A 25,701-nucleotide genomic window follows, 5' to 3' on the forward strand; every position below is an offset into this window, starting at 1 on the left:
ACTGTGATAGAAAAACGGGTCTTGTACCTGCAGAACCTGGGGATAGTGGAGTCAGGGTGTAGTGTCTGCAAATAGAGACTTGATCTCTGTGAGTACTGAGTGTGGTCTGGAACAGCCAGTAGGTGCAGCGACCGGGACATGCCAGTGAAGTGCTCTATGTGTGGGCAGGAGAATTTGGTCAGACATCTGAGCCTCATGTTGGTTGGAGTGGAAAGCATTGATCCTATGAACTCTAAGGCTACACTGGGTGAGTTCTGACATGTGCCCGTGTTTCTCAGGAGAAGGCTGTGGGTTCAAGGTAGTATGGCTGTGCTTGTATCATTGAACTATGACAGGAATCTGTTTATATTATGAAACTGAGTATTGAAATATTGGCAATATGCCTTGTAGAACAACTTGAGCAGAGACAGTCACAGACACGTAATATTATACATGGTCAAGTTGTCACATTTTCATGAGCCTGGGCCTTGATCTAGACTGTAAAAGCAGCATAAAACTGTGTTAAGCATGTTGTGAAGAACTGCAATATTACCCAGGGAAGGCAAAGAATGTCAACTGAATTCATGAATCACAGCAGTACACATTGCAGCACTAGTCAGGCTTCTGTCACAGTCTCAGAAAAAAAGCTGGAGTGGCAGTTTCGCTGCAACATGGGTGTTTGTAGCAGTCCAAATATTCTTCAACAACAACAACGTTACGTATCTTGCCTACAGGTACAATCATCTGGTGTTGGCATTTGAGAGGAATCAGCGAACTGGCATCCTTGGATTATGGCACGAACCGGGTGGCAATAAGCGTGTGCTAGTCACAACGAGCTCTGCTATTGCCAAACGCATAGCACATCATCTAGCATCTGGAAGGCCTAACACCAACAACCCTGTTTTACATAATGCTCCAGACCACGCAAGTACTCCAGCAGCTGCAGGAGGTGCAGCATAGTCCCCACTTTCTACCACTCATGATGATGCTGCAATTATCTGCTCACAAATTCGCATTGTACTGCACACTGGAGGCGCAAATGAGAATCAACACGATCTGACCGACCCACAGTACCAGCAGTGGCTGCTAGCCGTCTCATCCAGCAGTAACCAAGCAACTCAAGTTGCTCATTGACAGCGTTATACTTATAGGCCGTTGTTTTGTACATTGATATACACGTGTATGTATGTATGTATGTATGTATGTATGTATGTATGTATGTATGTATGTATGTATGTGTGAGTTGCAGGGAACGACGCACTTTTCGGAGCTCCCTTCGTAGTAAGATTTTTTTGTGCCACGGGCTGGCTCTGCGTGTGTAGAGTCAGCACTGGCTTAGTTGTAGACTTACATAATAGGTCCCCTAGGAAAGATGACGCCCAGCTGTCGTCGTGAGACCGGGACTCAGAGAAAAGTCGATCACAGGTTATATATATGCGAACAATCGACTTTCTCCCGGCTCACCTGGGTGTAGAGGAGTTGCGTTCCCTCGTCCTGAACACCCACCTAGGAAGGCCAACGCACCAGCAGGTCGTGGTACTGTGCTCCTTATTGCGTCGTGGAATGTAAGAACCCTTGTTGAGAAGGAAGGAGACGAGCTGACAAGTTTGAAAAAATTCAAAATTTGAATTTTCGTGTTCGAAAAGAACGCAAGATTGACCTTGTTGTTCGACAGCTGAGGAGATTCGTTCTGGAACTCATTTCTTTAAATCTCCTCTTTTCGGTTTATCAGTTGTCTGGAACAAGGTTCCTGAGAGCCTACGCAGGGAGCGATCTTCTGCTAAGTTTTGGTTTCTCCTGAAGGACCATTATTTAACGTACAAATTCTCCACCACTGGAATTCCTGATTTTCGTATCTAGCTCTCGTCATGTATTCTGTTTCCCCCTGGTGGTTTTACCTGTAGTTTTCCCTGAGCAGTGTTTCTGCTAAGTACTATTTTCCCTTCTCCCTTTTCATTTCCCTTTCGTCTCATCCACCCTTCCAGGAAACTCCCCCGATAAGTATACATTTACTTTCGGAGAATCCTTCAAATAAAGTCCAAAACGATTCAACATCCAAGTAGCTGGATTGCAGAAGACACTGTGGTTTGGTTCAGAGCTGTATCGAGTGGACGACAGCTTTGTACTGTCGTCAGGTCGTTCCTTGCCATCGCACTACGAACGAAAGTCGCACTCGCGGCGAAGGTGTTGCTCTGGTGCTCCGTGGATTGTGTCGTCGTGCGTTCGAGGCTGCTGGCTGCCGGTGGACAGCCCTTGGATCCTGACTCATCGTAGCTCGTTTGGCGCTTGTTTGTGGCAAGCGTGTTCAGTGGCTGCAGGTTGCATCCGCGTATGCACCTACGTTATCAAGACCCCGTGCTGAGAAGAATACGTTTTATGATCAGTTGCAGGAATTTATTTCTCACGTGCCAGACTCGCATCAGTTTGTACTAATCGGTGTCTTCAATTCTTGTATCGGCACTGGGTCCTCACAAGACCTGTGGTTCAATGTTCATGGCGCTCATGGGGTCGGCCAGCTCAATTCCTCTGGAGAGGAGCTGCTGTCATTTCTTGCTAAAAATGAATGTTTGGCTTGCAACACCTGGTTCCAGAAAGGCCGCTGCGCTAAGTACACCTGGCAGCATCCCGGTACAAAGGCACGCCTCTGCATAGATTATTGCATAGTGCCTGCTCACCACCACGCCAACTGCATCGACTGCGGTGTCATCACCAGTGCAGAGTGCGATACGGACCATTCTTTGTTGTCTATGAAGTATTGTCTGAAATGCGTTGTCCAGTTTCCAAGAACTGCTCCGAAACGGGTGCTCCTTGATGTAACATCTCTACGCCCCTGTGCTGATGGTGCCCGTGAAACCACTGACCAAGCTCGACAGCAGCTAAGCGATGCTTTGGATGACAGGCTGGAGGAATCGTGGGGGGCCACCAGTAATATTGAGGAGGAGTGGACGCAGCTAAAGTCCTGCACATTGGACATTGCGGGCGATTGCCTTGGAGCCGCGCGCTGTGCAAAGAAACACTGGTTTGAATTGGCGAAGGGAGACATCGAGCTTCTTCTTCGCAACCGTGATACATTGTATAAGAAGTGGCAGTCATCAAAGCGCGACTCTGACCGGACAGCGTACCAGCGCGCACGTAGTGAATCTCGTGCAGTTGTTCGACAGGCCAAGCGCAAATTCCTTGAACTCAATGCTGAAGCTGCTATGCGCTGGTGTCATGGAGAACGTGGTGCGTGGGAGTGCATTCACAACATACATCATGCCACTAAAGGACTGATATCAACTGTCTCAACTAGAATCAAGAAAGCCAATGGTGATGAGTGTGTCTTTATCGCGGAGACCCATGAGCGCTGGGGCGAGCACTTTCAGACTGTGCTAAACGTCATCAATGATGTTGACAATGATGCGCTTACCAGCATCCCCCAACGGAATACCGATGCAGAACTCGCTATGCCACCAACAATGACATGGACATGAATCACAAAATGTGTACGATGGAGACGGTTGGCAGTTTTGGAGCTCCTGCTCCGGCCTCCTTTTCTTTTAGGATTGAGAAGGACTGGTCTGCAGACCACTTGTTTTACGCCAAGGCGCTCAAGCAGAGTAAGGTAGATATATGTCAGGTCTGCCAGGTGGACCTTCAGGGCAAGCCTGGTCATTGCGTTGTCACAGTGAAGAGTTCTGCTGAGCGGGAAAAGATACTGGACGCAGGAATCCGGATTTCCGGTAAGCAAGTGCTCTGCGAGATTTCCGGGGTGGACTTAACCCATCTGCATGTGTTTGGGTGCCCTGTCGGGCTTCAAAACAGTAAATTGTGTGCTGCGCTGGGCCAATTCGGCCGAATTGTTGGGTCGCCTCAACAAAAAAAAGTATTGTTTGAGGGATTGGAAATAAGTACTGGCACCCGTGTTCTCAGCCTGGTCCTCCGATCACCAGTTCCATCTACGGTTACCGTAGGTCAGTTGAAACTGCGAGTATGGCACCGCGGCCAACAGCAAACATGTTGGCGCTGCAACAACAGTGGCCACGAGGCTAAAGCATGTCCCAACCGTGGGGCACAGTCTACAGCTTCCCAGCTTCCACAAGCACAGCACCGCAACACAACCGGTACGAGTACAAACCCTCCCAGCGTCAGTACAGCCACTGATACGGGTACGGTGACTACCCAGCCCGCAGAAGCCGCTGTGGAGCCAGCTGTCGTCAGTGTGGAGACAGGTGCAGCTAGCAACACAGGGCTGAACACTGCCTCAGTCAACAGCTATCGCCAGGCACTTTTAGCCAATGGGACCAGCACTGGCACAACTGATACCAGTAACCATGTGCCGGCTTTCAGCCAACCTGGAGACAACGAAAAGAGCAGCGGGACAGCCCCCTTTCCTGATGACGATGGCTTCAGACTGGCAGCAGGCAAACACACCTTCTCCGCCGCTGTCCTATCAGGGCGCACTGAGCCACCTGCCTCTGCCTTGAACGACCCGCAAATTGCGTGGGCTAAGGAGTGTTCAAACCGTGAGCGCAAGAAGCTGGCAGAGAGAGTTGAAGCTGCCCGCAGAGGAAGCTACTAGTGCAATGAAGGTAATTACGGTTAATACTTACTGCACTTGCTCTTAATCCCCATGCTGATCCCTTTTTCCCTAGTAATGATAGATCATCAGAACACAATTTCTTTAGCTGTATCTTTTTTAAATGTTAATGGCATCTCTTAATCCCTTAGCACCCAGCTTTTCCCCCTCCAAGTTAACTACTAGCAGTGTACACAGTCAACATCTCTCCCCTGGGGCTGGCGCTGGCATCCCAGGTCCCAGTGCTCATGGCTCTTGTACCCAGAATAACCGTTCTGCCCCTGCTCACCGCCTTACCCCACTGACACAGTCCTTCATAAGACTGGGCTTTTTGAATGTTTGTAGTCTTCGAAACAAAGTAGCTGAGGTCGCCGATATCCTACAGCAATACAACTTCGACATATTTGGCGTCGCAGAAACCTGGCTTGACAGCACAACGTCAGACAGTGATATTGATATACCAGGTTACTGTGTGATACGGCACGATCGTCCAGTGCGCAGAGGTGGCGGTGTATGCTTTTATTTCCGTTCCGGACTCCAGGTAAAACCGCGCCCAGAGCTTTCCGACGCTAACATTGAATCGTCCTGGATCGAAGTCAAAGGGCGACGAAGGGGACAACTAGTTGGGTGCTTTTACCGGCCACCTGACGAGCCCATCTTGTACTGGCAGAATTTTGAAGAGCAGCTGCACAGGGCTTTCGTGGACAACCCAAGCATCACAGTCATTGGCGATTTTAACGTTAATGTTTCAACCCCCTACCCACCTTGTCCTATCGCCCGGAAATTTCTCGAACTTTGCAACTGCTACGGCCTCACTAATCACGTTCATGCTCCGACTCGTATCTCACCGGCGTGCCCATCAGGTACAACTATCGATCTCATTCTTTCAGCTAGTCAAGACATCAGTGAGTGCCACGTCCTGCCTTTGACCATTAGCGACCACTTTGGGATTGAGGCTAACCTGCACCTTCAGGTTTCTCGCAGCGTGTCACCTCAGGCAGTAGAGCGGGTCCGAGCTCAGAGAAATACTCGGTCGGTGAACCTCTGTGAATTTCGTCGGGATGTCAGCTCCGCAGGGCTGGATGATTTTACTAACACGCGGGATGTGGACACCATGTGGGCGTCGTGGCATACCAAGTCCTTGGCTGTCGTGGACAAGCATGCACCCATCCGCTATGTATCCTCCAACCGCAAATCCCATCCGCCCTGGTCCGACAGAGAGCTCCACAAGCTCAACCAACGTAAAAACCAGCTACACCGACGGTGGCTACGCGATAAGGGAAACCAGAATCTTCACGTACAGTTCAAGCAAGCACGCTCAAGCGCCAGAAATGCCTATCGCCGAAAGCGCAATGATTTCTTCCGAGTGCAATGTGCCGCGTCCAGTCAGAACCCGCGTAAGCTCTGGAACGTCATAAACTCTGTTACGAACAGGAAGAGAGTACGTGTGGAGCCTACTTGCCCCATTGAAGAAGTTTCGTCAGTCTTCCAGGCAGTAGTAACAGACAATGCCCGTCCTCACAGCATCCCGCTACCGCAAGGTCCACAGCCTCAGACTGCAATGTCAGAATTGCCCCAAGTGTCTTTTGGCGAAGTAGAACGGCTTCTCCGACAAATCAATCCTGCCAAAGCAACAGGAAGCGACGGGATACCTGGTCACCTTCTGAAGTGCTGTGCCGATATCCTAGCTGCGTCCGTGGCCACGTTGTTTAATGCCTCGCTTGTCAATGGCACTGTCCCCACAGCCTTCAAACTCGCACACGTTATCCCGCTGTTCAAAGCCGGGGACCCGTCTATTCCCACTAACTTCCGTCCAGTGTCCCTACTTCCCATATTATCAAAACTCTTGGAGAAAGTCGTACAAAAGAAGCTAGCCCAGTTTCTGGACATATCTGGTACCCTCCCCACGACTCAGTTTGCATTCCGCGCAGGCCACTCAACGGAGGATGCCCTGGTACTTAAGCTAAATCGTATTCTTAGTGCACGGGACAAGCGTTTGTGTACTGGCATATGCCTTCTAGATATGTCAAAGGCATTCGACAAGGTTTGTCATGAACGGCTACTCCAGGACCTTTCGATATCGGCATAACAGGGACAGCCCTAAAGTGGTTTTCCGCCTATCTGTCGGGCCGTACTCAGCGTATCTGTATTGGACGGGATCAGAGTGCCATTTCTGCACCATCCTGTGGCGTGCCACAAGGTTCTGTTCTAGGACCGATCCTTTTCAGTATCTACACCCGCGAAGTTCCAACCATAGCTAACCAGTCTTCATCAGTTCAATTTGCCGATGACATTGCGCTGATCAGCAGCAGCACATCCCTGGACACGGTATCTGCTACGCTACCGGCCTCGGTTTCTGCACTTGCTGACTGGTTGCAGACCCGTGGTCTCATTTTGAATGCAGCCAAGAGCCACGTGATCCCTGTATACCCCAACAGGCAGCCTCAGCAGCCCCAGCATACGATCAATGTAAACTGTCATGAAACGCCGATTCCTGTCGTTACTGCGGCCAGGTATCTTGGAGTGCTCCTCGACTCGGATCTGTCATGGACGCCCCATGTTGATCGCTGCACCGCTCGACTGGCCCAGAGGATCGGAGCACTATGGAGGTTGCGTCGCTGCTTGACTCATCAGAGCCGAGTTCTCTACTTTAAAGCGATCATCATGTCTGACCTGATGTACGGATCCAATGCGTTTTCCCCGCTTCTTACTGCCAACCAATTGGATCGGCTACAAGTCATGCAGAATCGGGCGGCAAGGGCGGTTTTCGGACTCTCGCATCACACCTCCGCGCGTACCCTCCTGCTGCAATTGGACACCTACAGAGTATCCGAGATATTCAGGCAGAAGTTCATCGTTCTGGTCTGGAGGTCTCGGAATGAGCACGCAAGTTCTGAACTGCAAGCCCTCCTAGTTCCTTCGGCAGCTGGCCCAACTAGGTTGCACTCCACCATGGGTCTGCGCCAACCGCCAGTTTCCACCAGGTTCGGCAAGGGTTGCCTCGCGTTCCGGGGCGCCCAGCTGTGGAACACATTACCCAGCGATATACGTGCCATCTCCACGCTCCGCCAGTTCCGCGCCAGCATGATCCCGCACACACTTACTGGCCTTAGTACCTAGAGTACCAGACGTCCTGTTTGATGATCAGCTGGCTTAGTTTTTCTCCACCTCTATCCTAATTACATCAGTCCCCAATTTCATTTATTACTGCTTTCTATCTGCATTCGCCACCTTTTCATTGGGCAGATCTGCCCGTTTGGTTTGCGAATTAAAATAAACACAACAACAACAACAATTGAGGAAGTCCGCAAGGCCCTTGCGACTCTGCAAAACAGGAAGGCACCTGGATACTCTGGTATTTTGCCCGAAATACTGAAATATGGTGGCCCGATGCTTGTCTCCAAGCTCCATGAGCTTGCGATAGACTGCTTTCAGGCGGGTGAAGTTCCACAGAAGTGGAATGATGCCGTTTTGGTTCAGATTCCCAAGAAGGGCAATTTGACGTTATGCGCTATCTGGCGTGGGATATCACTCCTCGACGTTGCTGGCAAAGTAATTGCACGGCTTATTCCTAACAGGTTGCAGAAGTTCGCGGATTCCCTTCTTCCAGATTCCCAATGTGGATTCCGTCGTGGGAGAGGCACTGTGCCCATGGTCTTCTCACTGCGGCAAGTCCTCGAAAAACTCCGTGAACATCAAGCCAAAGGTTTTTCTGTGTACATTGATCTACGCAAGGCATACGATTCTGTGCCTCGTGCTGGCCTTTGGATCGCTCTGCACCGTTTGGGAGTGCCTGCTCAGATGGTGTCCTTGATTGAAGCCTTCCACACTGGAATGGTGGCACAGCTGCGAATTGGCGATCAGCTCCTTGATGGTTTCCCTGTGGAAAATGGTCTCCGGCAAGGCTGCACAATGGCACCGGTGTTGTTCAACATTTACATGTGTGCAGTCGTGGACCAGTGGCGGAATGTTGCTTTGACCAATCCGGAAGTCGGCATTGACGTTATGAGTCACCGCAGTGATAAACTCTTTAATGCAAGACTTAGCGCAGCCAGCTCCACATGTGCAAAAGAATTCCAGTTTGCCGATGATGGTGTCCTCTTAGCCAAAACTTGGAATGGCGCCCAATCTGCTCTCCAGCTGTTCATTGATGTTGCCACCTCATTCGGGCTCAGGGTCAACGCCATGAAGACTAAAATTCATAGCGGTTGGGACTGGAGTACACGAAACGGATGTGGCACCCCTGCGCACAGCAGCAGGTGACGTGCAGCATGTCACTGAGTTTAACTACCTTGGTTACCTCATAACACCTGATCGCACAACATCTGCAGACGTCACTCATCGCATAGTTGCAGCCTCCAAAGCTTTCGGACGCCTCCGTAAGCCAGTCTTTAAGAACAGAGATTTACCGGTCTCCACGAAACGTAATGTATACACAGCCACTGTTCTCTCAGCATTGCTGTATGGCTCTGAAACCTGGACACCCTGAAGCGGGATGTGCGTCATTTGGAAGTAATCTACAACCAATGCTTGCGGACTATATTTGGCATCAGCGGAAAGAGGCAGCAAGAGGAACGCTTGTCCTAATCCACAGTCCGAACGTGGTGGGGTGATACAGAGCTAGTTACAGAGAAGATTATGTTTCGCAGACTGACTTGGCTTGGTCATGTTATCCGCATGTCGCCCAAACGCTTGCCCCGGCTACTCCTGTTCGGTTCACTGACCCAGACCCGACCTCAACACAAGCCCAAGAAGCGGTGGAAAGATGCAATCCGTGCTGACCTCAATATTGCGATTGTCAAGGAGAGAGACTGGTGTGACCAATCCGGAAGTCGGCATTGACGTTATGAGTCACCGCAGTGATACCTGGAGGTCAGCATGCTGTGAAGCTGTTGCTTGCGCGCACCGCACCAGGACTGAGCACAAGATCAAGCCGGTCCTGTGTGACACCTGCGACCGGAGTTTCTCTCAGCCCCGCTGCATGGCGCGTCACAAGTGCACAGTGGAGCGAGCAAAGCCGGTTAGAGAGCAGTCTGGGTCTGTTCAGTGTAATGCGTGCGGCCGCTGACTCCTGGGGCTTGGCGAACCATCAGTGCGGCAAGGATCCAGCTCATTCCCTCAGCCAGCCTCGACGGCAGCAACTAGTCCTTTCCCAAAAGTGCTTTTATAATTCGCACTTAGTGCTTTTCGCGTCTCTCAAAATATGCTAAAAAAGTGCTCTTTTTTCAGTGAAAACAGGCAAAAAGTGCTCTCTTTTTGTGAAGCATAGCCAGGATACATGTCCAGACATGAACCCAAGCTGAGAAATGAATACGCACTCTTCAATTTATGGGTCCACGAAAGGCAGAACGGGAAGTAAAGTTCAAAACACCCACTTTTTACAGCATTGTGTACAATCTTCACCAATTTGGAAGGGGGTGGGGTCCTCCCCGCGAAAAATTTCAAAAATTGAAGCCAATTGCAAGCATTTCGGGGCATTTGTTGCCATTTCAGTGTTACTATCGTGCTGCCCCGCGGAAAAACTTGAACTCGCTTCAGCCAATATCTATAGCCAAGGTCAGAAAGCTGCGGCAACTAAAGCAGCTGGAAGCGATGGTATACCAACTGTCCTTCTCAATTTGTGTGGGGATATGCTGGCTCCATCGCTGACTTTGCTGTTCAACAGATCACTGAGGGAGGGGAAATTACCAGAATTGATGAAAGTGGCATGCATCTGCCCACTGTTCAAAGCCGGTGACCCCAGCCAACCTAAGAAAGATAGACCAGTTTCCCTACTCCCATTGGTCTCCAAGATCCTTGAACGGATTGTTCATGAGCAGCTGTCTGATTTTCTGGAGAGCCAAGATCTGCTACCAATGGAACAATTTGGTTTTCGTAGCCACTACTCCACCTCTGATGCCCTAGTGCTAACGGTAGAGCAAATTAAACAGGCACAAGTGGCTCGCCTCTACACTGGGGTCGCTTTTGTAGACATGTTGAAAGCCTTCGACAAAGTGCAGCATCAGACTCTAGTTAGAGACCTCTACACTCTCGGCATAGGCGGCGTTGCTCTACAGTGGATGGTCCCCTACCTGACCGATCGTCAACAGTACGTCCACATTGGCCCAAGCAAAAGTGTGGCCTACGCAAGTAGCTTTGGTGGTCCGCAAGGATCAGTGCTGGGTCCATTGCTCTTCGTTGTGTATGTTCAAGATATACCTCATATGGTGAGGCCATACGGTGTCACCCCAACACAGTTTGCAGATGACATCTCATTACGAGCCAGTGCCAAGACACCGGAAATATTGCTCAGCGACTGTCGGGTGCAGTACAACACCTGGGTGACTGGCTACGACAGCGTGGCTTAATTCTGAATGAAACGAAAACACAAATCCTACCAATCCCTCCCCACAAAGCACCACCCTTTGCCCTACGCGTGACATGCAATAGTCAAGATCTGCCGGTGGTACCATCGCCCAAGTACCTAGATTACATTTCGACACGTCAATGTGCTGGCAGACAATGGTTCCACGTGTTGTTATCAGGGTGTCTGCTCAAATAGCTGTCTTAGTCCACTATGCTGCATCTTTGCCCCTCTCATGTCGTATCTGCTACTTCAAATGCTTTGTGCTGCCTGAGATTCGGTATGCATCCAATGCTTATGCCCCATATCTATCTGTTCACCAGGAGCTCCGTCTGGAAAGGCTCTTCAAGCGCGCACTGCATGCTGTATGTAAAGTGCCCCCATGGACTCCCACTGTTACGCTGCTCGAGCGTGTACATGTCTCTCCCTTGCGCGCTACCATTCAACTTTAAACTTGCTTTGCTTTATATGGCGTTGTCTAAATTCTTCAGGAAGTAGATTTTTTGAAACTTTTTTTCGACCTGTTCCGTTACGAAGAACTCGAGGAGGCAACATTAACCTACTTATCATCTCCGCAGCTGCTTCTGCACATTTTACTAAATTGGTGACACATGCTGGCGCAGTTCTCTGGAATTCCCTCCATGCGGATATCCGAGGCATCACCAAACTGGCCGGCTTCAAGTCAAGAGCTTTGCAACACATTCTTGCCTGCTTTTAGCTTTACGCCCATGTTTCTGTAGCTGTGCTCGAACTGCTGCATTTCTCTGTCACTATTTACTATTAGCAATATCTGCCCCCTCCTCCACCCTAGACAGTGGGTCCATTGTCATTAGGCATCTGCCAATTTTGGTTTCTCCACTATAAATAAAAGAATAAAAGCAATGACACTCTGTATAAGCGCTGCGGAGCTGTCCCCATCAGCGAGATAATCACAAGGCAGCGCTACAGTGTTGCTGGCCGTATCTTTCGTTTGGCCCCGACTGCTCCTCCACAGTTGGCAGTGGATATGTATCTTCGCCTGGCCAACGGCGAGGGCACTGAACGCTTCAGGGGTCGACCTCAAGAGTACTGATACAACGAAATGCACTTTACTCACTAGTGCCAATATCCGACGGTAGGTACAATACAGTTACTGCCTGCACGGAAACTTTCAAAGTGTTCAGCAAGGATTCCAAATCGTTGAAAGTTCCACGCCCATCCAATGACAAGGAAGTCAGCACCAGCATCCATAATGACGTATCTCGCCGTGACTTGAAGTATGACTCTTACCTACTTTGAACCAAATGTATCATCACAGTGATCGTCGATACTGCATAAAATAACAGTGCAATCTTCGTCAATTCTCTAGTCCAACTACTAAATGCAACTTGTCTCCATCGTTCTCAACTTGACTGGATTGAAAAGAAAGGCAGCATCTTGTTTTTGGTATAGCTGTGCCTTGGTAATTGTATTCAGGACGCAGTTGCATCTATCCCTAAAATGCGTAGGTGTAAGTAGGATATTGACCCGCGTACTCGGGTGTTACTGTACCCTCATCTCATCCCTTCCGCTACGCAGTCGGGATGATATTCGGGAAGTAACACCCTCGTACTTGGGTAATATCCTATACTTACGAGCCTCCAGAGAGTGGACAAGGATTGCGGGATAGTCCAGACAAGGAATTGTCAGACACAGTTGCAGGAGTGGTGGACACCCCGAAATGGATAGTGTTGAGGAAGAAGAATCGCAACTCTGCAAACTGAAGATGGTACACCGCATTATCGCAAGGATGGTGTTGTGTGGATAATCTTTTCTAACTACTTGACGAGCTAATAAGGCACTGTAACCAAACCTCTTCCTCCCCCACTTCAGGCTTAACGGGTAGGCAGCCGCTGGGATGGCGTCTCTCTCTTCATCATAGGCTCCGAATGCTGCAGATGGTGATCGCTAAGTAGTAACTGATAACTTCATGATCAGTGCATTACTCGTCAACAAACTGTTGGAGAAGAAAGAGTTGCAGCATGAACCACTCTGGTAAATCGAAGTGAACTACCAGCTAACTCCATTGCCAATAATCGCGGATTGCATTGTGTTTTCAAGATTACATTGTAGGATGCAAAGACGGTAGACGTAGAAGGTAGAAGTTGCAAGAATTAACAATGGTCCGCCTAGTGTAGACCACCATGGCCCATATGTTTTACATGGTGAGAGTAGGAAGCCCCACATCGTCCAATTCTAGCAAAAGACGAGATATGTCCTTGACCATATCGATCGAATGTGGTGGATCTACTCAACAAAGACTATTCCAGAAAATGTACCCCTGCAAGGCTGTTACATAAATGAATAGATGTGACAGGCATCAACGCCTTCACAATATCCCAGAACTTTGCTAGTTCATGCACATCCAGAAAACGCTCATTCCTTCACTGGTCAAGAAGATTGTAGATAGTCATGGCATCTGGCAGCCAAGGAGAAGAGAAGGGTACACCTCTTTGAAAGAGTCTAAAATGCAGTCATTACTGCCCTAATCTTGCAACCATGTCTAGCAGCATATGTGGCAGCTTGGTGAAAAAATGATGATCAAAGTCAGTCCATGTTTGTACTTGTTACTGTGTGGCATTCATCGTGACAGTCGAGTAATCCAATTACGCCAAAGCACATATTCCCAAAAATCAGTTACTCTTGTGCCAAGTGACGTTGACACATTGCCTGTTATTGTAACTCTGTGATTATACGAAATTCCTTTGAAAGTAATAATTGAAGTTTTGCCCGCAATTGAGTTCATCCTTCGCAATTGCAGTTACGCGTACTTTGTACTTTAGTGGCGTATAGCCAAAAATAGTGTCTAGGTGAATCCTAATGTGTTGTGTTCATCATAAATGCCGATAGTGATAGCCCGCACTGAAAACACAAACTATAGTAACACATATCATGGGTCTTAGACATGGAAATGTATGCAGGTGTCAAATGACACCGTTTGGCAAGTTCTAGGAGTACTGAAAGTGGTGGCCGTCCTTGGGTTAAAAAGGCTCTCCATGAACACACGCAACGGGAATGAGTACAAGCTAAAGTCCCGCGAGAACAAAGAATACAGTTTCCTCTGAGACAAAAATTGCGATAATACTCATAAATATGACACACTTCAGGCTCTTTACGAACATCTTGAAAATTTTTGGTTTCACAAGTACCGTTTTGATATGCAACTTCCAAGCAGTTTCCGCCCGCCGCGATCCAACAACCTCCCGCAAGGTGTGGAAATACGATAGTGCTAACTGGAAAAGACTCAGGGCGTTTTACCCCGGTCACGGCTGGCATTCGATAATGTCAGACGATCCCACTCTGTACCAGTACATCCCAACCAAAGTCTTCACCACTCGTTCCTCTGACCCTCACTGGTGGACTCCAGAGTGCACCATTGCTGAAGAGGCAAAGGAGAAACAGTGGATGAAGTGGAGGCAGAACCCGCACTGGGATGACCTCAAAACCGCCTTCATTGCTTCTGCCAACCCAGCTGTTCACACAGCAGAGCGCCAATATGTCTAGCGTCAATCGACTGCGCCACACACTCAGCTGCCAGTCACTTAGTGATAAACAGTGGTGGACAAACATGAAGAAAGCCACTGGCGGTACACGCAACTCAGCTGATGTTCCTTTGCTAGTCGATAGCCATAGCAAGGAGTTCCACACCTCCGCAGAGTAGGCTGAGTGCCTGGCAAAGCATTTCTCCTCGAAGTGCAGCGTGGGTGACCGAGAACTGACTATCAATGACCTTCCTGCGGTGACCACCCCAACCCACGAGCCATTAGAGCACATTCATTTCCGAGAAGCTTCAGTCCGGCGGCATCTTGCAAGGCTAGTCCCATCCAAGGCATCTGGACCTGACAGCATTCCATCTAGGGTATTGAAAGAGTGCTCTAAGGAACTTGCTGCTCCCATCACGAAACTGTTCCGTATTAGCTTTCGTGCTGGTGTTGTACCGTCCCAATGGAAGCTCGCTCACGTTGGCCCGGTATACAAGAAGCCACCTCGATCTAGGCCATCCAATTGCCGGACTGTGTCCTTGCTCACCATTTTATCCAAGGTCATGGCGTGTATTATAATACCAACAAGTCACCAATTTCCTAGAGCGCAACGACCTGTTGCCTGACAGCCAGTTTGGTTTTAGACGTGGCCGTGGCACAGCTGACCTCTTCACAGCACTCCAGAGCGAATGGGTGCAGGTCGTAGCTGAGGGGGGGGGGGGCTGTGTCCCAGTAGTAGCAATTGATATTGCCGGTGCGTTTGACCGCGTCTCTCACGGCGGCCTCCTCAACAAAGCAGAGTGAGTATGCATCGGCCGACCTCTTCTCTCTTGGCTACGCGACTACCTGAGTAACCGCTGCCTAAAGGTGGTAACTGGAGGCCACGCTTCCAAGAAGTACCCCATCACTGCCGGAGTGCCCCAAGGCAGCGTCCTGGGCCCCACACTCTTCATATTGTTTGCTGCTGATATCGACCAATGCCTCTCGAATGGAGTAACGCTCAGCTCTTTCGCCGATGACACTGCCGTGTACAGTCTGATCAGACCAAACGACAACCTCCAGGAGAAGGCAGCATCCTTACAGACAACCCTCAGCAATCTTGCCGCATGGGGCCAGCAATGGCGGATCCAGTTCGAGCCCACCAAGAGCTAGCGCCTGATTTTGTGCAATGCTCGAAAGCGCCCTGATTTTCCACAAAAACCATCTTTGCCGGCGAGATTATTCCGGACTCGGACCACCTAAAGCTGCTTGGCGTCACATCGACTCTAAGTTTGGGTTCCAGCGCCATATTCATGCTGTCACTGTCAAGGCCAGCCAGCGCCTGAGATTCTTGCGCCGTGCTGCTTGGCTTTTTGATCATGAGGGCCGCCTTGCCGTGTATAAGGGGTTCAGTCGGCTCATCCTGGAGTACGCTCCCCTAGCCACCATGTGTGCAGCCCAATCCCACCTAGCACGCTATGACAGGGTGCAGGAGAAGGCAATGCGAATCATTGGACCTGGCACGATCCTTCAGAGCCTGCAGCTCAGGAGGGCAGTCTCAGGGCTTGCGTATGTGTACAAGTTGCACTACATTAAGCGTCCACCCCAGCTGACAGCCCTCCTCCCGCCACCGTTGCCGCCTGCACCTACACCTAGAACCCGCCGACAACTAGCTTCTCGCCACCCTTTCCAGTTGCAATGGCCACTTGCTCAGACAGCACCGAACTACCTACTGAGGTCATTCCTCTACACCCTCATTGCGGCATGGAACGACATTCCTGAGCAAGTCATCCCGGAACCTCCGGCATCGAAGGGAATGCAGGCCTTCAAGTCTCGCATTTGTCAGCACCTGATGCGCCAGGATTGGTTGTGGGCGACAGCATTCCACGGCTAAATTTGACGATGTTTCATTCTCCGGTCCCACAACGATCACCTTGTCTTCACCCCACTGAACTGTACCTTGCTCCGTAGAGCTCTCGAATCACCTCAGTGCAGAATGTTTTGCGTTAATGTTTATTTCTTCTCTTCTTTCCTTTTTTTCTGCTTTTCGTGGCCCCTTTCTAGCTGATCCAGTGCCTGCACACTACTCTGCCTGGAAGCAGCTCCGATCTAACTTCTCCGTATTGCCCCCCCCCCCCCCCACACACTGAAAGCAACGCAGCTGTTGGTCCATTGCCATAGTTTCCTGAACTAATCTGGCACTCACTCACCCGCCCCCCCCCTCTCTTCCTCTCTCTCTCTCCATCATTGTATGGCTCTCAGGTTCTCACTCTTCACACACAGTCTTTCTTCTCTCCCTTTCCCCCATGGTGCGTGATGTGCGCCTTGATCCCGAGACCATTGGTCGGGGGAGCGCACTTCACCTCACCCGCACAGCTCAATAGCACCTACACGCCCTTTGTAGTCTATGTTCTCTTGATGTTGTTGTTTTTATCTTCCATTCTATGATCTATGTAGGCATATGTTCACTTTCATAAAAAATATAAAATAATATATATAATAAAATAAAAAAGAACTTTTACATACATATGATTTGTCCTGATTTTAGGTATGCTGCATCTGCAGCTAGGCGAGGTGTGAACTCTCTGATCAAGTTCAAAAAGGATATACTTCCTGATCGCATCGCGTCACAGGCGTTTCTGCAGACGAATTGCGTCACAAGCTGCTAGCCCTCCAGAGCATAGATTTGTATGCTACAGTGAAGCCTTGTTTTCCGTGCTTGCTATTGCAGTGACTTTCTCTGGTATTCCGTCCAGTGGCCACGTACCCGCAGGAGTCTAGCCGGCTCGCTCCCACATAGCCTATTGAAGACAAGCCCGCACCCGCAGGTGGAAAGTGCCCCGAATGTGATCCCAGTCCTCACACCAAGAGTCCAAGTCCTGCCCAGAAATGTACATACAATGTTTGCCAAGGTGTCTTACATTTGCAGGCCATGTGCCCACTCAAAGGCAAGTCCGCAGCACCCGGCAAAGTCGGCAATTTGAAGTTGAGAAGTGCCTCAGTTTGACATGGTTTGAACTAGGGCTGAGTCGGGTGGCATTTTCTTCCGGTAACGGGTCCGGGTAGTTTTCCACGGGTAGTACGGGTACCCGATCGGGTAATGTTTCCATGGTTAGACCACAATGCACACCGGCCCCTTCCCTTGCGCACTGTGTAGACATGCGTGAATTATTTGTACACGTGCACTGTACATGATGTAATCTGCGACCTCGGGTTTTCGGGTACTATTCGGTACCCGACTACCCGAGGTCCTCAAGGGTAGCACAGGTACCCGACTACCCGTGCACACCACTAGACTATTTTGAACCCATTGTACACACGCAAGTGAACGCGAAACCGACCACTGAAGGCATGTCATGGATTTCGAAGACCTGCAATGATGTTGGCGCCATCGATCAAGCACATCTTTATTATTATTATTGTTTGAAAGTAGGACGGAGGCAGAACATATTACAAAAAATGTATTATCTACGCATGCATCTACGCAAGAGTCACCACCAGCCAATTAGGACATGTGTCAAAGTATTGAACGTTTTCGTTCCCTTCTTGTCAAAATACTACTACTACTACATACTATTTCCATCATTCCCTGTAGTATTTTGACAAGAAGGGAACGAAAACGTTCAATACTTTGACACATGTCCTAATTGGCTGGTGGTGACTCTTGCGTAGATGCATGCATAGATAATACATTTTTTTGTATTATTATTGTTAATATTATTACTATTCTTGCATGATCATCTCGTGGCAAGCAATTCCAATATTGGATGAGAGAGGGCTGATAGCCAACCACGGCCAAATCAACAAAAGAAAAGTAGAAGCCATACATGAAAAAGAAAGAAAGAAGATAACTCATGAGATACGAATAACACAGTGGCCCAGAACAAGTGAATACCTAGCGAAGTAAAGTAGCAACAGTGGAAAGTCTTTGGCAAGTCTTGCGGTCCTGTGACAGGAACGACTAATGTGTATATGCCAAAAATTGAGGGGGCTTCAGAAGAGTGGCAGTGCGAGAGATAGGGAAGCAGGGAGAGTTTCGGGTGGCTGAGGACTGATGAAACCAGTTAAGCTGGGATAAAACATGAGGTGAGGCAAGACCAAGACGAATTTTATGAATTAGTTTACATGATGAAAGTCTGAGCCTGTTAGAGAGAGGGCAGCTGGATGCGATTGCATAGACAGTATTAGAGTGCGTCAAACGTGGAATAGCAAAGACAGCGCGAATTAAGCGAGGATGTGTAACTTCCAGACGATTCGTGAGCGACGTGCTGATGCTAGCCGAAATGGAGGAACAGTAGTCAAATACAGGCAGAACATAGCATTTATGCAGCATTAAACGGCAATCACGGGGGAAATGAGATAAGCGAGAGGAGAGGAAGCCAACAATTGAACTTGCACGTTTCTCCAGGTACGTAATGTGGGGATCAATGGACAGATGTTGATCCAGGATAATCCCAAGGTGTTTGTGCTGATCGACTATTGAGAGACACGTAAGGTCATCAGGGAACGTGGGAGGCGAGGGACTTAATACGGACAAGTGACGATTGAGACGAGGAGGAAAGCAGAAAATAGCGGTTTCAGATGCGTTTGGCTTCAGCTTCCAGAGCGTCATCCAATTGACAACTTTGTTGATGTGGGTCAGCAATGTGACAGATGTAGCTGAAAGTGAAGAGGAGGAAACATGCAATGCTGTATCATCTGCGTAGAGGTAGGTATGTGGAAGAGAGGCCAGATCGTTTACATAAATGATGAAAAGCAGAGAACCTAATATAGAACCTTGCGTACACCAGACTCTACTGTGGCTGGGCGAGTTAGATGTCCCCTGACACGAACACACCAATCAAGTAGCTAGTGAGCCAATTGTAAAAGTTCACAGAAAGCCCGAATAATCTTAGCTTACAGAGTAGACCTCTAGTCCATACCGAGTCGAAGGTCTGGCTAAGGTCAAAGAAGCAGAGTAAGCTAAATTGTCGAGTGTCCTTGGATTGATTTAAGGCCTGTACCAAACGCAACAGCTGCCAAGACGTGGAGTCCCCACGACGTAAACCGGACTGGGAAAGGCTGAGGAGAGGGTTCACATGAGTATAGACATAATCAAAGACTACACGTTCTCAAAGTTTGGATATAGTTGATAAAAGAGAAATAGGCCGGTAGTTGGTTGCACTTAAGCGCGAGCCCTTGTTCTTATAATTATGGGTGTGACTATTGAGTGCTTCCAAAGGGAGAGAAATACGCTGGTGGAAAATGTAATGTTGAAAAGGAGACTAAGGGGGTACGCGATTGTTGGAGAAAGAAGTCGAAGAAGCTCATGACTGGTGCCATCAACGCCCGTGGCCTTCTTCAGCTTTAATTGAGTAATATGATTCTTGATGCGGGACGGGGTTGTGAAAACAGAGGTGAGTGGAGGTATGTGGTGTTGTAGAAAGTCAGGCATAGACCAAGAAGGATCATCTTTGGTCCCGAAGTTTACGAACTGCGTATTTAGCGCATCAGCAATGGCAACCGGATCCGTATGAACAGTATTCCCCTCACAGAGCTGGGCTACGCCATTACCATCCGAAGAGGCTGTAGTACCTGATGGTGCTTAACGGACAAACGGAAAAAGGTTGGGTGCTGGAAGCTTGCTGTGGGCTGAGCTGAGGGACGTCAATGAGGAGATTAACTCACGATGGGCTATGCGAGACATATTCCGGGCCTTGTTTCGCTCAGATTTGTAATGGGTGAGGTTGTCAGGAGTGGGGTATTTCCTGTACAGGCTGTAGGATTCTCGCTTGTGCTTTAACTGAATTCTTGAAGTCCAAGAAGTTCTAAGGAGTCAAATATAAGTAGTCAAATATATTGTGTATTTGACTAAGCAGTCAAATACGCGATATATTTGACCGCTTAGGTATAAGGGAAATTAGTGGGGTCAAATACTAAGAAGGCGATACATATATATAGAGAGAGAAAGAGAGGAGGAAGAAGAAGAGAGAGATAATGGACTTGTTAGGTATGACGAATGTGTACAGCTGCTTACCTGTACTGAAATTCTTTGCATATCCAGTGTAACAATTACAGACGAAACCTCCTTTTTCAATATCTGTGCATGTTTGGCGTTTTGGATCACAAGGGGAATCTGAACAATTGAAAGCTAAAGAAGTATGTTGAAATACAAGAGCACACAATAATACACTGCATTGGTACAGACAAGTTACCGTGAGAGAGAATGTCTGACAAAACCATAAGTATAAGTTCAAGTTGGTCTCTCCAACTGCGCTTGCAAATTCCAGGTAGAATTCCTTTTGGGTGTAGATTGATTGCTCAAAACCCTTGAAAGTAGGAATCTTGAAACATGGCCCACTCGACGCAAGTCATCCAAAATTCCCAAGATCAATAGTAACGTGCTTCTCAGGAATCGCAACATGACTGTAGCCGGGGACCAAATTGGCGTTCATGCCTATACCACCACTCATCCCTTCACCCTCAGTACCTGCGTCCCTCCTATCATTGTCGACTGGTACAGCCCAAGTGAGGAAATATCTCCGTAATCTGAAAACTGGCAAGTCCCCTGGTCAAGACGGAATTACCAACGAAGTTTGGAGAGCTCTTGCTCCGTCTGTTGCCTATCCTGTGTCAATTATCTTAAATATGTAATTTCGCGAAGGGAAATTCCCAGCCATGTGGGAAACTGCGGTAGTCGTGGCCACCTACAAAAATAGAGGACCACGCACCACCCCCAGCAACTATCGCCCTATCTCATTGCTCTCTACTTTATCAAAAGTGTGCGAACGTGTTGTATATGACATCATTTAATGATCATGTTCGCATTTCACTTTCGCCAGCACAGTCGGGCCTTTGTCGGGGTGACTCCACCAGGTACCAGGTTACCCGCCTCGTGCAAGACATCCACACCCCCCGGAACGCCCATAACCATGTTGGTTTAGTTTTCTTCGATCTTGCAAAGGCCTTCGACACTGTTTGGCACAGGGGTCTCTTAGCTAAGCTGCGAACAGTATATCGCATTGATGGCAAGACTATCGGCTGGCTCTCATCGTATCTCTCTAACCGACATCAGCTTGTACGCCTCTCAACTGTGTTATCGGAGCCTTTACCCGTTACTTCTAGAGTCCCCCAGGGTTCAATCCTTGGGCCACCGCTATTTCTCCTGTGTATTAATGACCTCCCCGATATTGCCCCTGGTGTCAGCCTTTTCGCTGACGAAACAGCTCTGCTTTGCTCCAATGCTTGCCCTATAAGACTGCACGAAGCCATGCAAGATAGCATTAGCAAGGTTATAACCTGGATGCCACCAGCAGCAAAATGTTCAAATAGGTATTTGGATTTTAAATCTCAAGCCTTGCAGTATAATATTATCAGCGACATAGGTTTTCCAATGCTTACTGGATTGATATCTGTTCGTTGCAACCAACCTTCCGTCATTTTTTTCCTTTCTCTTTTTCTCTTGTATCTACTTTTTTTTTTTTTTTTTTTTTTTTTTTCTCCACAATATCCTTTAACATGTTATTCACAGTGGGTCCAATGTTATTAGGCATTTTGCCTGTTTTGATTTCCACTATAAATAAAGTATACAACAACAACAACATGATTGGAAGTTGCAGCCAAACGTTGATAAAACGGCAGCTATGTACATTTCCCCTTCTACACCTTCCCTGCCACTTTGTTTTCCTTCTTCAAGTGTTGCTATTCGTATTGATGAAGAGCATAAGCATCTTGGCGTTTTTATTGACTCTAAATTGTCGTGGTCACCCCATGTGCAGTATGTCTGCAAGCGCACAAGCTCCATCCTTGGGGCTCCTCAAGCCCACTGTAGACATCTTCCTCTTTCTTGCAAACGCTTGTTTTATCGTTGCTATATATTGCCCTTACTTGACTACTGTGATACTGCTTGGTCTGGCATAACTACTACTGTATTGAACAAGCTAGAAACCCATAACCGCATGCTCCTTAAAATCTTATTTAGCAAAGATCGTCGCTTTCCCTCCGCTAGTCTTTACGAAATTGCCAAGATCAGTCCCCTTTCCACTCGACAGAAGTACCACCTCTGTGTTCTCATACATAAAAAAATACTGAATAAAATACCCTTGCATAGGCAGGCTTATAATTGGTTCTCCGAAACACGGAATACCCGGAACTCATTCAGTCTCCCACGCGCTGCCTCCATCCTATTCACTAGATCCCCGATCTTCGCTGGCTATGTGTTTTGGGCAACATTACCAACGCAGGCCAAGACCAGCACGTCGATGGATAATTTTGTTGCTAAAATCTCTGCTCAATTATAGGTTTCATGTATATCCTGCTGGTTTGTCTCCTCCTTTGCCTTATTTGCCTTTTATTTGTATTCTTTTATCTGTTTTACTGCTGTGGTTGGCTTTCACCCTTGTCTCAGTTTTACTGGCCGTCCTCAGTATGTGCCATGAGATAATGATATAAATACAAATACAAAAATGCACATAACATTTTATGGTGTGAAACTCATTTTTTGCGGTTGACTTCGCATTGCAGCCGCTCCTGATGTTCCTGACGTGGAACTCTTTAATTGCTCTTTCAAACTGCAGCCAGAACCAGCGTCCCAATGGGTAGGATACAGCTAGATAGGAGCTCTATGCCACTCTGAAACTCATCCCGCGAGAAAGCCAGGTCTCTTCACCTCAGAGCCGCTGGACTTTTAGCTGCATTATCGCAGTAGATTGTAATTCAAGTACGCACAACAACCTCAAGAAGACAATGGTGCGGTCATTCTTGAATAGGAGGTGGCCAGCCATCATCAATACACTGACCTACAATCTAAGCTAGATGGACACTTTGAAGTGGTTAAGAAGACAATAATTTTGTCTGAAGCTGCCAGCAACCTGATGTATGCAACCTGTGCTCAATGGTTCTAGTCTACATTCTGTAGACAGGAGTAAACTCCTTGGTCACTATCACCCTCAAACTCAGCCAACTGTTTTGAAAACCTGTGATGTCAATGAAAAACATTATAACATATGGACTCACGTACGGCGGCAAGGCTCAGTACGGAGGGTTGTCCAGGTTCCTGGGAATTGACAGTTCATTGTTGACTGTATTGCACTTTGATCATTCCGGAAACCAGTCTTGCACTTTACAGTCAACGTTGTGTTCTCTGCAGAAATAGTATCTGTCGAATATATTCCATTCATTGGATTTGATGGCTGATTGAGTTTGTCTACAGATAAAAGCCAGGGAAAGGGAAAATGACTAACATCGGTGTTCGATCAATGTACATCAGTATGGGAAGAAATGGTTATTATAATCATTTTGCTTGTTCGCGTTGACATCATCAAGCAAGCTTGGCTAAGTAAGTAAGTAAATTATCGTATCCGTTCCCGAAGGGAACGAGCGAAGCCAATGAGGAGCACACACGCATTCCACTGCAGGATAGGCAAAAGGGAATAAGTAAGGATCATCCAGGCAAAACACACGAAATGTCAGCTATTTACTTCAACAGCGTTAAAATAATATATCTGGAAACGGGTTACTACAAAATGTCAACTATTTACTTCAATGAATAACACAGGAAAATGATAATACAGATATCATTACAGCTGACGGTACATACATGTAAATGCAGTGGCGAAATGACGAAATAGTAATAGAGTATACATGATAATAACTACAGCCGCGAACCGCGTATACGCGCGTAGTGGAAAGCTACACAAGATGGGTAACCCATTTTTAACATACATTAAGTATAGAACTCACTGATCAATCACGACCCCTGTGACCCCTGTGACCCCTGTGACTAGGAGAACAGTCACAAAGCCTTGAACACCAATAATAGAGATGACCAGGTGGTTGAGCAATAGAGAACAATGGGGAGAATATAGCAATAATAAAGAAGGCGAATGAATTCATGCGGCAGGTGGGAGCAGTAAGACACGAGGTAGCCAACAGCTTTATTGACATTGCTACAGATATAGTCGACATGCCTACTAAAGGATAAGTCTGAGTCAATGACCAAACCAAGATGCTTGTATTGATTTACAACTGTGAGGTCTGTGAGGGATCCGGGAAGAGTGAATGCAGGGGTTGGCTCTGAGTTCAGCAGGAATACTATCTCTGGCTTGGCGATATTATGTCTTAGCCTCCAGGTAGTCATCCACTGATGGACTTCGTTGATACCGCGCTGGAGACTGTCTCGCAGCCTGTCTAGACTCTCATTGAACCGGAGCAGTGCAGTATCGTCAGCAAATAAGGACACACCTTCAACATGACTGGGAAGATCATTAATATACACTACGAAAAGAAGAGGCCCTAGGATGGATCCCTGGGGCACTCCGGATAGAACAGGTGAAGCATCTGAGAGAAGTCCACCTACAAAGACAACTTGGGTTCTATCGGATAGGTAGTCTGTAATCCACTCCAGCGCTGAGTCACACACACCGTTAGTAGATAATCTCTGGGCCATCGAAAAAGGTATCTTATAACAAGACTTATCTTGTATCAGGACTTGCAGCTAAAGGTAAAATAGGCACTACTGTACTTCGTACTCACCGGGGCTACCCTCGATACAACATAAATTTCGACGCTTCAACTCGTTATAAGATAATTGAAAATCTCCAACATAACCCTTCCATAGACATAATACGTTTCCTCTTTCTGCTTTATCCTACGTGTTTTGGCCTTGGTCCTGCATGGTCAATATTATCTTACACTGAGGGTTTGGCACTCCAGGGACCTGGGCAAAGGGTCGTTATAACGGATTTTATGTACTAACGGATTATACCGGACCTGTAAACAGTTATATAGACCACGTTTCGCCAGGAGATTTCAGATTTCTATTTACTAACGGGGTTTATGTACTAACCGGACTCGTTGTAACGAGAGAGGACCTGTACTTCATTAACGTCTGGCGCTGGCCAGGGTCCACAAAGCTTTAATTCCCGTAGCTATGCAGAAGACGTTACTTCAGTAACGTCTGGCGCTAGCCAGGGTCCACAAAGCTTTAATTTGGTGTGTGTTTGTGTGTTTGTGTCACGCCTGGCGCTATCCCTTATCTGTCCCGTACCGTACCATCAAACACAGCTGGCCACATACAGCCGGCCGCAATATTCAAATAGGGCTTTCAAACGCAAGATCATAACGTGAAGCAACTTGGAAGAATGAGTATGAATGCGAAGTGTATGGGGGTATTCATGTACAAGTAGGGCGATAGTGCGTGTTCGAACCCCAGGTAATGCCTGAAAAAAAGGAGAATTGAAAAATTTATAACCTCCCTTTTCTTTTTTTGCCGTCATCAAGGCGGTAGACGGTATCGTATTAGCCTCGACCGTACCTGTCCCGTACCTGTCCCGTACCTGTCCCGTACCTGCCCGTACCTGTCC

At 48.0% G+C, this 25,701-nt stretch overlaps 1 protein-coding gene across 1 annotated transcript in view; it reads right to left on the reverse strand.

The window, feature by feature from the left end:
- Positions 1-25,701, reverse strand: part of LOC135824637 (protein slit-like) — a 244,559-nt gene that overhangs the window by 24,125 nt on the left and 194,733 nt on the right. Inside the window, exons 7-8 of the mRNA XM_065337361.1 lie at positions 23,358-23,543; positions 20,376-20,489 (exon numbers count right to left, since the gene is read on the reverse strand). Of these exons, the coding sequence (XP_065193433.1) occupies positions 20,376-20,489; positions 23,358-23,543 (300 nt within the window). The remainder of the gene's footprint in view (positions 1-20,375; positions 20,490-23,357; positions 23,544-25,701) is intronic.

This window comes from Sycon ciliatum, chromosome 9, assembly GCF_964019385.1.
Source record: "Sycon ciliatum chromosome 9, ocSycCili1.1, whole genome shotgun sequence".
Taxonomy (NCBI): Eukaryota; Metazoa; Porifera; class Calcarea; order Leucosolenida; family Sycettidae; genus Sycon; species Sycon ciliatum.